Raw genomic sequence first — 12,507 nt, 5'->3', positions numbered from 1 at the left:
CATGTTATCAGTGTTATATGAAGAGTGTCGTTGCCGATCCTCTGCGTTCTAATCTCCAACTATATTGACAGCTGCCGAGTGACATTTATGGGGCACACCTGGCACACAAAGAACATGAAATGCATGCAAGGCAAACAGCGCACTGCAGAGGACAAGGCCTTCCCAAGCTAGTCCCAGGGCTCATGAGGCAGGTAACAATATCCTCCTAGCCCAAATGGTTGGATCATCCGTAGCAAGAGATCTGAATATGGAAAATTACGCATGTGCCAAATTAATATGGAAAGTATATGCCAAATTACACACAGGGGTTCTCAGACAGCAGATGACTACCTTCTATTGATGGAGACAAGTAAGTATAAGCACGATGCTATACACTTTGCTTCACATGGACATCACATACGGAGCTCCCCAGAGCCCAAATAGGACCTATACTAATTCTGAATGTAGTCGCCTCTTGGTAATACATCAGACTCCTGACTCAGCGCTGGCAGGACGGAGCAATGATTAAACTGTAACTCCTATACAACCACCATATCCTCAGAGATAACAGGCCGCTGAAATCAGCGCATCAATGGCACTACTCCATGTTGCTCAATGATAAGGCCGCGTAAACGTGGTAATAGCAATCAAATAATGGCTACCTGTGCACACCGTATATGCTGCAATCACACACGTCTGGATGATTCTTTATTCGGCGATATTTCACCCAGTAATCATTATGCAGCGACTGGAATGGATCAGTTAGTAATATACAGTAGGTAGAAGTGTAGGGGTCAGATCTGCTCCTCATTGCACAAAAGTAAGTTCAGAGACTTTCTAATAAACAGGGTGTTACCACTTCTCATTGTTAAGATCTGTTTGCATTAAGTCTATGAACACATCTGTGCTCACAGTAACAGGCTGGAAACCTGTACAGGCCTTGTCCTGCTGGTAGCCGGCAAGTCCAAGCAATGGACAACACAGCGATACATACTGCCTCCCCTGAAGCATTGTAGCGACCACAGGCTGGAGACAGATGTAGTAAGCCCTTAGCTGGGAGCAGCATGAGGTCTGTAGAGACTGTACAGACACGGCCTTTAACTTTGCTGTATCAAAGGATAATTTTCCAAGATGGTTTCTTTAGAGGTCCTGCATGTGCAAGTAAAAAATTGTATTCATCCAACATATAAAAGCATGTAATAGGAAATAAAATAAATAAATAAATCGCAACACGCACACTTTCTTTCCTGAAAACTGTACATTCATGCTCAGGGGTTAGCAACTGAAAAATAGGCTGATGAATTCTGGTGGGTCTGGTCAACGGAATAATGAATACAGCGGCCTCCCAGGTTTCCTCAAAAAGAGGACGTTGGACGAGAGGATTAGGCAGCAGCATTTCTACATGTCTGATCCATTGGTTCTCAGGGAACAATGAAGCCCAGAAGTGACCGTTTTCCTGAAGCCCACCAGGAGAGTTAGGCTACTTTCATATTTCCGTCGGTAGTTGCCCGTCACAAAGCGTCGGTGCGACGTACCGATGGAAGTGTGTCCTTTCACATTTCCATCTGCAGTCCCGGGCAGGAAAGAGACAGAGAGATTTCCTGCCGGGCATGCGCAGACGGAAAAACAGGATACAACACACAGAAAGACGTTCCCTTGAACGCTTCTTCCAGACGACGGGCCGCCAAAATCCAACGCAACCAGTGCACGACGGACGAAACGTGTGGCCATACGTCGCGATCCGTCAGTAATACAAGTCTATGGGAAAAAAAACGTATCCTGCGGGCAAATTTGCAGGATGCGGTTTTTTTTTCCAAAAACGACAAATTGTGACGGATTCTAAACAACGTAAGTGTGAAAGTAGCCTAATGTGTAGAGTGAGTGGCTGCCCGCACCGCTGACATTCTCATGAAGCCGGACAGCCCCTGTTCCCAACCCAGGATCCGCAGCATCACCCCACTCCAGCTGGTGGCGGCAGGAGTGTGACCCCGATGCACTGGTAAGCTAAAGTCTGACAATAACACGGACCCTCATTTGTTTCCCAATTTTCCTCCTCAAAATTTGGGGCGCATCTTATGGTCTGGTGCATCTTATAAATACACTGTACTTTGCAGACTATATGTATTCACACACGCAAACCTACGTGCAAAGAAAAAACAAAACATGGTAAGCAGCGTATGAGCAGGTATCTTTTTTTTTCAACAGTATTAAATATGTAACTATATTAAAAAGGTTGTATTGGATCCACAAAAAATGGGCCCGGGTCACTGTAGGAAAAGAGAAGCATTACTTACCTGTTAAATCTCGCGCCTGCATTAGTTTACTGTACTGCGGTGATGACGTCAAGTGACGACTGTAGCAAATGACAGATATCGGCAGAATGCCAACATTTACCCCATCATACAGCTGGCAAACACTGACAAATACACAGCTTAGGCATACAGTGACACAGGGGGCCATTGTAAGAAAGTCTCGTGCAGCATACTGCCTTACTATAGATAGCACTCTCTTACTGTAGGGTTGTCTACTGCACCATGCCATAGCTTTCTGTCCAATATGCCAACTCATACTGGTCTAAAGGAGGCTAAAAGGCCACGATTACTTCTGCCGAGCTACCAAAGCCCTATGGACAGGCTTTTCCCAGCATACATGATTTGTACATAACCTGAAAAAGAAGTGCTGCCATGGGCTTGCATGGAGCCAAGTAAACCATAGTAGAGACTAATGTGCTTTGTGAATTTCCTCCCACAGTCCAATAACATACTGATATAATGCTGCATAAACAGGACGTGAAGATAGGCATGTCACAGAGTACATACCGCTCTAAAGTGAACAGGGCCTTATGACGTTACAGAACATTTCACTCTGCTCCGTTTTCAGGGATTTTACACAATTGCACAACACACTCATCCATCTACCATACAGGAAGGCAAAACACAGACGCTTCCCATACGACACTGTGTACAGCGTCATGTAAACCTGTGCAAGTTCCTTCCTGTCTGAGACAAGGCTTTAACATGGCGGTCTTATAACAGAGCAAAAAAAAGGGGTCCGGGCAGCATTTCCCTATGAACGAGTGGCCGTCCATATACAATAGAGGTCGTCCTTGAACGACAAAGCTGGCATCCTTCCCGGCACTACTCCACTCGTTTTACCAGGAGATTTATACAGGCCTAATTATATGTTCTCCCAGGGCAACGAGAACAGTGATGTGTCACCAGCTAATAACATTGTAAACTCTGGCCTGGGAAACTTCCACTTATGCTAAAGGCTCAAAACATCATCCTCCAGGCAGCAACGTAACAAGAGAAGCAGCTGCCACCGGTGCCCTGGCACAAAACCATACCAATGCCACGACACCGGGCTCATCAGCAATTCACTACAATGGGCCGACAGACCCAGGACAGCCTTACAGTACTGGGACCGAAGATCAGCAACAGCGCCACCTGTGGGTGACTGCAGGAAGAGCACTGGGTATTGTTTCTACAGAAGCAGTCAAGGAAATACATTTCATACATAGAACTGCAGGAGCAAAATGTGAAAATCACAGGCGATATATAACTCCCAATATCCATCATCTACAGCACAGACCGTAAATACAATGATAACATTAAAGCAACCCAACAAAATAACCTAAGTAACCCTGTATCATAGCAGGAAGGCCAAATAATGACAATCCACACTGACACGAAAAGGAAGCAATGTTACATGCAAACAGGCACCCTCTCCAAAACCAGACACATGATGGAAGGACAGGGGTAGCCCATTGCCTCTTACCAGCACTGCAGGTGGAAGGCGGCCGGACAGTGGTCGCAGCACAGCAGGTCCCCTCCTTCCTTGCAGCTATCGCAGCTGTCGTGGTTCGTAGCCCTGCCACTTCTTCTGGGCTCTTTTTCTGGTCTCCTGCTTTTCTTCTCCCCTTCTTCACTCTTGGGTGGTGCCAGCAGAGCTTGGATTTGCTGGTGTAGGCACAGGAGAAGGTGGAAAGCATTAATAACACAGCACATATTTACTGACCTATCGTACATTGTGTATAAGGAGGATCATTGTGGTATGAGGCATCTGATGAGCTGGACGTGTCCATTCACTAGGAGGTCCATTATGTGACTGTTCTTAGATCGTGCAGATTTTATATTCTAAACCAGACACATAATAATCAGTGGGACCCCTCCACTGCCATTTATAGCATTAATCCTACTGCTCCGTTTAGGGCAACAATTTCGTTGGTCCTTTCTTAAAAATGTAATTCCCAAATGCAGGTGTGAACACAGCCTTAGCCATGTCGGCCGGTTGTATCAGATGCTGCATTGTCTTAGGATACATCCACACGTGGCAGATTTGTTAGAAGTCACCACAACTATTTCATCTGAATAGTTTGTAGAAACCCATATTCTCTCTGCTGAAACACAATTCAGATGTATGGAAAGGATCCAGTCTGGAAAACGGGAAAATTCCCTAACTGCTCATTCACCTCCATGGCTGGTGTCTGGTATTAAAGCCTAGTCCCAGTCCCGTATCTGTAACCTCAGAGCCCATGGCTTTCTGTGCAGAGTAGTGTGACCTGACAGACGTGGTTAGATTATTAGTCCTTTATTTCAATCATTTAGAAACATCCATAGGAAACAGAAGACTTGATGCAGATGTGAACAGCGCCATAGGCGGGCCGTACACATTAGCTGGTTGTCAGCTAAACTATCGAGCCCCCCCATACAGAGGAGCGCTGGACTCGGCTCCATGAGAGCCACAGCCAGGATCATTGTACAGCAGCTCATCTCCAGGGGGAAGAAAAGGATCGGACGACTGAATCCCAACCGCCTGATCCTCGCACCCCCAGACAATGTCAGGAGACCGCCATACACTTTAGTTGCTCCCACAGAAATAGGCAGGCTTGTTGACTTATCTAATGTGTATGGCCAGATCCCCTAGGCAGCTGTCAGATGAACGCCAGCCATTCCTGACACCTCCCTACATACACACGCAGGCTTGGCCTTTAATGTATTCTCAATGGGGAGAAAAGGAAAATAAGCCACTTGCAGACAACTCTGGCAGCGGCTGATCACCATGCTTCAGAACAAAGAGATTGGACATATTGAAACCGAGCAGCCTGATCTTTCAGCTACACCTCCTCCAAGTAAGACCTGGCATGTTCTGCTGACACTCAGGTGATGGATATGGCATCTTAAAGGGGCTGTCCCCTACTAGCCAAACCTTTTCTTAAATGCTATATTACCACTTAGAAAATAAAAATTAAATTACCCTATGGTAACATCCCATAGATGGTCTATTGAGGCTTACAAGGCATTGTTATGCCACAGGAGCCCTGCAGCCAATCAGCAGTCCCTGATGAGCTGCTGTGCCCTCACTTCCCTTGGACAAGCCTGGGATGTCCGGGGAGGAGTGAACACTGCAGCCCATTATGACTGCTGATTGTTATGCCATGCAGCCAGTGTCCTGCACGCCACAGTACAGGAGGACTAGGTGTTTATATTTTACAAATGAGGCACATAGGACTTAAGAAGGGGTTGTCTGCGAGGTGGGAAAGGCCTTCTAAGGCCTGGGCTGCTCACAAGGGACAGACCCATACAAACTACTGCAACAAGAAAAGGGGCAGAGTGCCTAATCTCACCAATCAGATTGAAGCTTTCATTTATCAGAAGCTCCAGAGAGAATAAGAGCAGCAATCTGATTGGTTGTTGTGTGTCTGCCCACTCACACAGCTGGGATAAGTCACCTTCAGGGAGGTAAAGCCTGGAGAAGGCAGCGGTGCCCGCACAGCTCACTGCAGGCTGACAACAGCGAGCACTAGCCTGCACCACCGCCACACACACAGGAAAGCAGTAATGGAGCTGGCCCAGCACTGCGCATGTCCGCCCGATCATGGCGGAGGCCGAGCTGCTGCCATGTCTGCACCGGGCGCCCGCCCCTCCCTCCACCATGTACCGGGGCTGGCGATGGCGCCGCTTACCTCCATCAGGCCCCCGGACGTGTCCAGGTCGTACACAATGGTTTTGGCCTCCATGGCCGGAGACTGCACAGCCTGGCGCCTGCAGAACGGGCGCCCCGGGAGGAGAGGACACAGAGGCCTCCCCCGGGATCAGATCCTGAAGTAACGGAGCTCCTGGAGGCGGCGGCCGGACACACTGCAGGCGGCAGCTCGGGAGGAACAGTCCTAGGAGGGGGCGCTCCCTGCTCCGGGGATGTGACGAGGCCTACCCAGGGCCTAGCCGACTGCTCGCCGGTCCCTCCTCCTGCGCTGGCTGCGGTCTGCAGGAAGCATCAGGGCTCCGGCCATGTTGGCCCCGTCTTTTCACAGGGGAGAAGGGCAGGCGGCGGGGCTTGTCGGCGGCACACTGTTCCGTGACGGGCTAGCTGTTGCGCTCCACTCCTTCCGCGGTCGCTTACGTGCGTCTCCCCTCCCCCAGCAGCGGCCGCGCACTTGGCGCAAAGTGACTGCGCGGGAGACAATCCTATGCGCATGCGTGGAACAGAGAAAAGAAGGGGGGAGCGTAGAATCGCTACTGAGTGAGGATAGGAGCAACGGACGTCACGGTGTTCACGCATGCGTAGTGTGCTAGACAGGTTGTGAAGACGGCAGACAACGTCTACGTCACCAACCTCGCGCATGCGCCCAGAGAAAAAGAGCAAGGCGCTTGGAACAGCCGCGAGAGGGGCGGGATACCCTGTGACATCACTGAGTAGCGCATGCGTCCTGCGTTACAAGGTGCACCTACACGACCGGGACACAGCAGGGGGGCGGCGTCAATAATTTTGCGCATGCGCAGAGATAGCGAAGTGGCGTGTACAGCTGCTGTATACACTGTGAAGGGGAGTGTGCGGACGTCACACGCCGTGCGCACTGCTTCACCTTCCCGCAGACATGGAGCCTTTTTGTTTATGTTTTGGCTTTTGTGCGCATGCGCACAAGTATGTAACGAGAGGGCGGCCATGTTGGTGCTGGCATGTACGGAACGATGACGTCCTGTGTCCGGGACAATCAGCTCTTTGTTGCGTCTCCTCCCAAATAGAGTGCATCAAATATGGCCGCAATGGGAGAGAGCTGTGACTTAGCAGCCGGTAACCTTACACAATACACCACAAGCTCGAGGGCTGCTATTGTGTGCAGGACAATGTAATAGATAGCAATGGCGGAGAATTAGCATCCAGCCTGACACTGTGGAGGAAGCAGCTGAGAGCAGATTGCTGATTGGCTGCAAAGCATCACGTGATGAGTATTGGAACTTGCTGATTGGCTACAAGCATCACGTGAGGAGTACTGTGGCACTTCCTGCCATAGACATTTTATAGCTGTGTTCACACTGTGTTGGAGCGTAACAACGAGTGACTGCAATTTATTGGAGACTGCTTACAGCTCGCTGTCTGAGCATGCCCAGTGCTTACAGCGCTCGCTGTCTGAGCATGCCCAGTGCTTACAGCTCGCTGTCTGAGCATGCCCAGTGCTTACAGCTCGCTGTCTGAGCATGCCCAGTGCTTACAGCTCGCTGTCTGAGCATGCCCAGTGCTTACAGCGCTCGCTGTCTGAGCATGCCCAGTGCTTACAGCGCTCGCTGTCTGAGCATGCCCAGTGCTTACAGCTCGCTGTCTGAGCATGCCCAGTGCTTACAGCTCGCTGTCTGAGCATGCCCAGTGCTTACAGCTCGCTGTCTGAGCATGCCCAGTGCTTACAGCGCTCGCTGTCTGAGCATGCCCAGTGCTTACAGTGCTCGCTGTCTGAGCATGCCCAGTGCTTACAGCTCGCTGTCTGAGCATGCCCAGTGCTTACAGCTCGCTGTCTGAGCATGCCCAGTGCTTACAGCGCTCGCTGTCTGAGCATGCCCAGTGCTTACAGCGCTCGCTGTCTGAGCATGCCCAGTGCTTACAGCTCGCTGTCTGAGCATGCCCAGTGCTTACAAGCTCTTCCCCAGGAAGACGCTAACGTGAAACGTGGCTCCATGTTACCTCTTTGTGCACTTGCCTGACTAACGGTATCATTAATGATGTCAGTCTGCATTCATGCCATATATAAATGCCATTAAGCTTTCCATAGCACTGTTCATTTATCTTCTAGTTCTGACTGTCTGCTATTAACTATTTCATTGTTTGGTGCCCTGGAGTTCTGTGTCTGCGAATCGCACATCAGGATTCACTCTCCTTTTTAATTATTATGTATAGTCAGAGCCAAAAGTGTTGGCACCCTTGAAATTGTTCCAGAAAGTAAAGTATGTCTCCCAGCAAATTCTTGCAGCCACACTTTTTTTTTATACACATTTATTTCTTTTGTGTGTATTGAAACAAAACGAAAAAAAAAGGCAAATTGGACATAATATCACACAAAGTCCCAAAATGAGTTAGACAAAATTGTGGGTAAACCACTCTGTTTCTAGCATATGATGCTCATTCCAACTCACATTTGGCAAGTAACAGATGTGGGCAATGTGAAAATCACACCTAAAACCAGATAAAAATTGGAGAAGTTGACTCAAGCTTTGCATTTGTGTCTGTGTGGGCCAAATTAAAGGGAACTTGTCAGCAGGGTTGTGTACAGTAACCTACACACAGTGTACAAAATTGTGCCATGTTGGCGCCGTTATATTGATTACAATGATACCTTGGTTGATGAAATGCGTCTTGTTATTTAATCTTTATTTTCATTTTTTAGTTAATTATATGCTCATGCCCCGGGGCGGCCTGTGTGGAAGGGGTCTCTGTATGTGGTGCTCTGATTAGGTATTCATAATGCAGACTGATGACAGGTCGCTGATCCCTCACTGACTGCCCCCTAGTTTGCATAATGAATATCTGTACATACTCTAAAGGGAACCTGTCACCCCCAAAATCGAAGATGAGCTGAGCCCACCAGCATCAGGGGTTATCTACGGCATTCTGGAATACTGTAGATAAGCCCCCGATGTATCCTGAAAGATGAGAAAAAGAGGTTAGGTTATACTCACCCAGGGGTTGTCTGGGTCCGATGGGCGTCGCGGTCCGGTCCGGGGCCTCCCATCTTCTTACGATCACGTCCTCTTTTTGTATTCACGCTGCGGCTCTGGCGCAGGCGTACTGATTTGCCCTGTTGAGGGCAGAGCAAAGTACTGTTGTGCAGAGGTGTCAAACTGCATTCCTCGAGGGCCGCCAACAGGTCATGTTTTCAGGATTTCCTTAGCATTCCACAATGTGCTGGAATCATTCTGTGCAGGTGATTAAATTATCACCTGTGCAATACAAGGAAATCCTGAAAACATGACATGTTGGCGGCCCTCGAGGAATGCAGTTTGACACCTCTGCTGTAGTGCGCAGGCGCCGGGAAAGGTCAGAGAGGCCCGACGCCTGCGCACTGCAGTACTTTGCTCTGCCCTCAACAGGACAGACAAAATGCGCCGGAGCCGCAGCGTGAAGACAAGAAGAGGACGTCATCCTATGAAGATGGGAGGCCTATCGGACCGGACCGCAGCGGGACCGCCCCTGGGTGAGTATAATCTAACCTCTTTTTCTCATCTTTCAGGATACATCGGGGCTTATCTACAGCATTACAGAATGCTGTAGATCAGCTCCTGATGCCAGTGGGCTTAGCTCACCTTCAATTTTGGGGGTGACAGGTTCCCTTTAAAAAGAAAAAGAAAAGAACCTTCTGCAGGCAGGTGTCAGCCATGGTTCCTGCCCTGCAGCATAATCGCATGTTTCATGTCCCAACAATACATGTTCTTGCTGTTATTCAGCTAGAGAAAAAAATCAATTTGAAAATGGCGCCTGCGCCGTGGCAGCTATCGGTGTACATATCGTGTATACACCAATATAGGTATCGTATATACATCGGTAGCTGCTACTGCACAGGCGTGGCGGGCGCCATTTTCAAAGGTGTAAGGCTATGTGAACACGTTGCGGAAATTACTGCGGGTCCGCAGCAGTTTCCCATGAGTTTACAGTACAATGTAAACCTATGGGAAACTGAAAACGCTGTGCCCATGCTGCGGAAAAAAACGCGTGGAAACGCAGCGGTTTACATTCCGCAGCATGTCACTTCTTTGTGCGGATTCCGCAGCCGTTTTACACCTGCTCCACAATAGAAAACCGCAGGACTAAAACCGCAGTGGAATCCGCACAAAATCCGTACTGAATACGCAGGAAAAAAACGAGGTGTTTTTGCCCTGCGGATTTATCAAATCCACTGCGGAAAAATCCGCAGAGGACCATTCTACGTGTGCACATAGTCTGAGAAGCTTGTTGACCGTTATAGGAAGCGATTGATTGCAGTTATTTATTCCAAAGGGTGGGCAACCACATATTTAGTTGACAGTGCCAACAATTTTGTCTGGTCAATTTTTGGGATTTTGTGTGAAATTATGTTCAGTTTGCCTTTTTTTCTGTTGTTCCAATGCACACAAAGGAAGTAAACATGTGTATAATGAAATGGGTACTTGGAATAGTTTTCTGGAAGAAATACTTCATTTTCTGGAACAATTTCAAGGGTGCCAACACTTTCGGCCATGACTTTGTCTCATTTGGAATATTAATAAAGTTTACTCTCATTTTATGTGGGCGTTTTTGCTTCAACTCTTGTAAGCGCTGCTTGTTCCCCTCAGTATTTCTACACTTCTTTACCTTCTAATTTTGACACCAGGCACTTCCTCTTTAATGCAAGGCTGCTTATAAACTCCGGTGAGCGGCGCCACTGTCCAACAACGCCAGGGAGATCCTGGCCACAGTTGTGTATTACTGTGCAGTCACCAGCAAAATGGCAATGCTCTGTGATTCCAAGCAATTTCCTCCCCCTCCTTTTTCACGCAGGCACAAAGGGAGGAGAGGCGAGATGTCACACTGGAGGGAGCAGTTCCTGCCCACCTTCTCAGCAATACTAATGCAAGTTTGCATTGCAATTGTTTTTCTAGGCAAATGTGAGCACCTGCTCCCTCAAGTGGCAAAAAGTGGTAAATGAGGGGGAAAATATTAATTGTATAATTTTTCATATTTTCTAAATTGTGGAAAATGAAAAAGAAAAATAGTATTTTAAAATGTCGTTAATTTTATGTATATTTAGATTGTGAGCCCCAATGAGGACAGAGATGATGATGTCTGAAAAGTGCTGTGAAATTAATGGCGCTATATATATATATATATATATATATATATATATATATATATATATATATATATATATATATATATATATATATATACATACAGTGCCTACAAGTAGTATTCAACCCCCTGCAGATTTAGCAGGTTTACACATTTGGAATTAACTTGGCATTGTGACATTTGGACTGTAGATCAGCCTGGAAGTGTGAAATGCACTGCAGCAAAAAAGAATGTTATGTCTTTGTTTATTTTTTTTTTTAAATTGTGAAAAGTATTTTCAGAGGGTCATTTATTATTCAACCCCTCAACCCACCAGAATTCTGTTTGGTTCCCTTAAAGTATTAAGAAGTAGTTCAGGCACAAAGAACAATGAGCTTCACATGTTTGGATTAATTATCTCTTTTTCCAGCCTTTTCTGACTATTTAAGACCCTCCCCAAACTTGTGAACAGCACTCATACATGGTCAACATGGGAAAGACAAAGGAGCATTCCAAGGCCATCAGAGACAAGATCGTGGAGGGTCACAAGGCTGGCAAGGGGTACAAAACCCTTTCCAAGGAGTTGGGCCTACCTGTCTCCACTGTTGGGAGCATCATCCGGAAGTGGAAGGCTTATGGAACTACTGTTAGCCTTCCATGGCCTGGACAGCCTTTGAAAGTTTCCTCCCGTGCCGAGGCCAGGCTTGTCCGAAGAGTCAAGGCTAACCCAAGGACAACAAGGAAGGAGCTCCGGGAAGATCTCATGGCAGTGGGGACATTGGTTTCAGTCAATACCATAAGTAACGTACTCCACCGCAATGGTCTCCGTTCCAGACGAGCCCGTAAGGTACCTTTACTTTTAAAGCGTCATGTCAAGGCTCGTCTACAGTTTGCTCATGATCACTTGGAGGACTCTGAGACTGACTGGTTCAAGGTTCTCTAGTCTGATGAGACCAAGATCGAGATCTTTGGTGCCAACCACACACGTGACGTTTGGAGACTGGATGGCACTGCATACGACCCCAAGAATACCATCCCTACAGTCAAGCATGGTGGTGGCAGCATCATGCTGTGGGGCTGTTTCTCAGCCAAGGGGCCTGGCCATCTGGTCCGCATCCATGGGAAGATGGATAGCACGGCCTACCTGGAGATTTTGGCCAAGAACCTCCGCTCCTCCATCAAGGATCTTAAGATGGGTCGTCATTTCATCTTCCAACAAGACAACGACCCAAAGCACACAGCCAAGAAAACCAAGGCCTGGTTCAAGAGGCAAAAAATCAAGGTGTTGCAGTGGCCTAGTCAGTCTCCTGACCTTAACCCAATTGAAAACTTGGGGAAGGAGCTCAAGATTAAAGTCCACATGAGACACCCAAAGAACCTAGATAACTTGGAGAAGATCTGCATGGAGGCAGGGGCGTAACTACCGTGGTCGCAGCGGTCGCCATTGCGACCGGGCCCCGCAGGTCAGGGGCCCCG

General features: G+C 48.0%; 1 protein-coding gene across 1 annotated transcript in view; it reads right to left on the bottom strand.

Moving 5' to 3' along the window:
• The window catches only part of PHF12 (PHD finger protein 12), a 58,355-nt gene extending 51,839 nt beyond the window's left edge, over positions 1 to 6,516 (bottom strand). The window contains exons 1-2 of the mRNA XM_077294318.1: positions 5,945 to 6,516; positions 3,757 to 3,938 (exon numbers count right to left, since the gene is read on the bottom strand). Coding sequence (XP_077150433.1) covers positions 3,757 to 3,938; positions 5,945 to 5,998 — 236 coding nt within the window. The 5' untranslated portion in view covers positions 5,999 to 6,516. The remainder of the gene's footprint in view (positions 1 to 3,756; positions 3,939 to 5,944) is intronic.
• Positions 6,517 to 12,507: the final 5,991 nt, after the last annotated feature.

Source organism: Ranitomeya variabilis, chromosome 3 (genome assembly GCF_051348905.1).
Source record: "Ranitomeya variabilis isolate aRanVar5 chromosome 3, aRanVar5.hap1, whole genome shotgun sequence".
Lineage (NCBI taxonomy): Eukaryota > Metazoa > Chordata > Amphibia > Anura > Dendrobatidae > Ranitomeya > Ranitomeya variabilis.
This window is presented reverse-complemented; position numbering and strand designations above follow the sequence as displayed.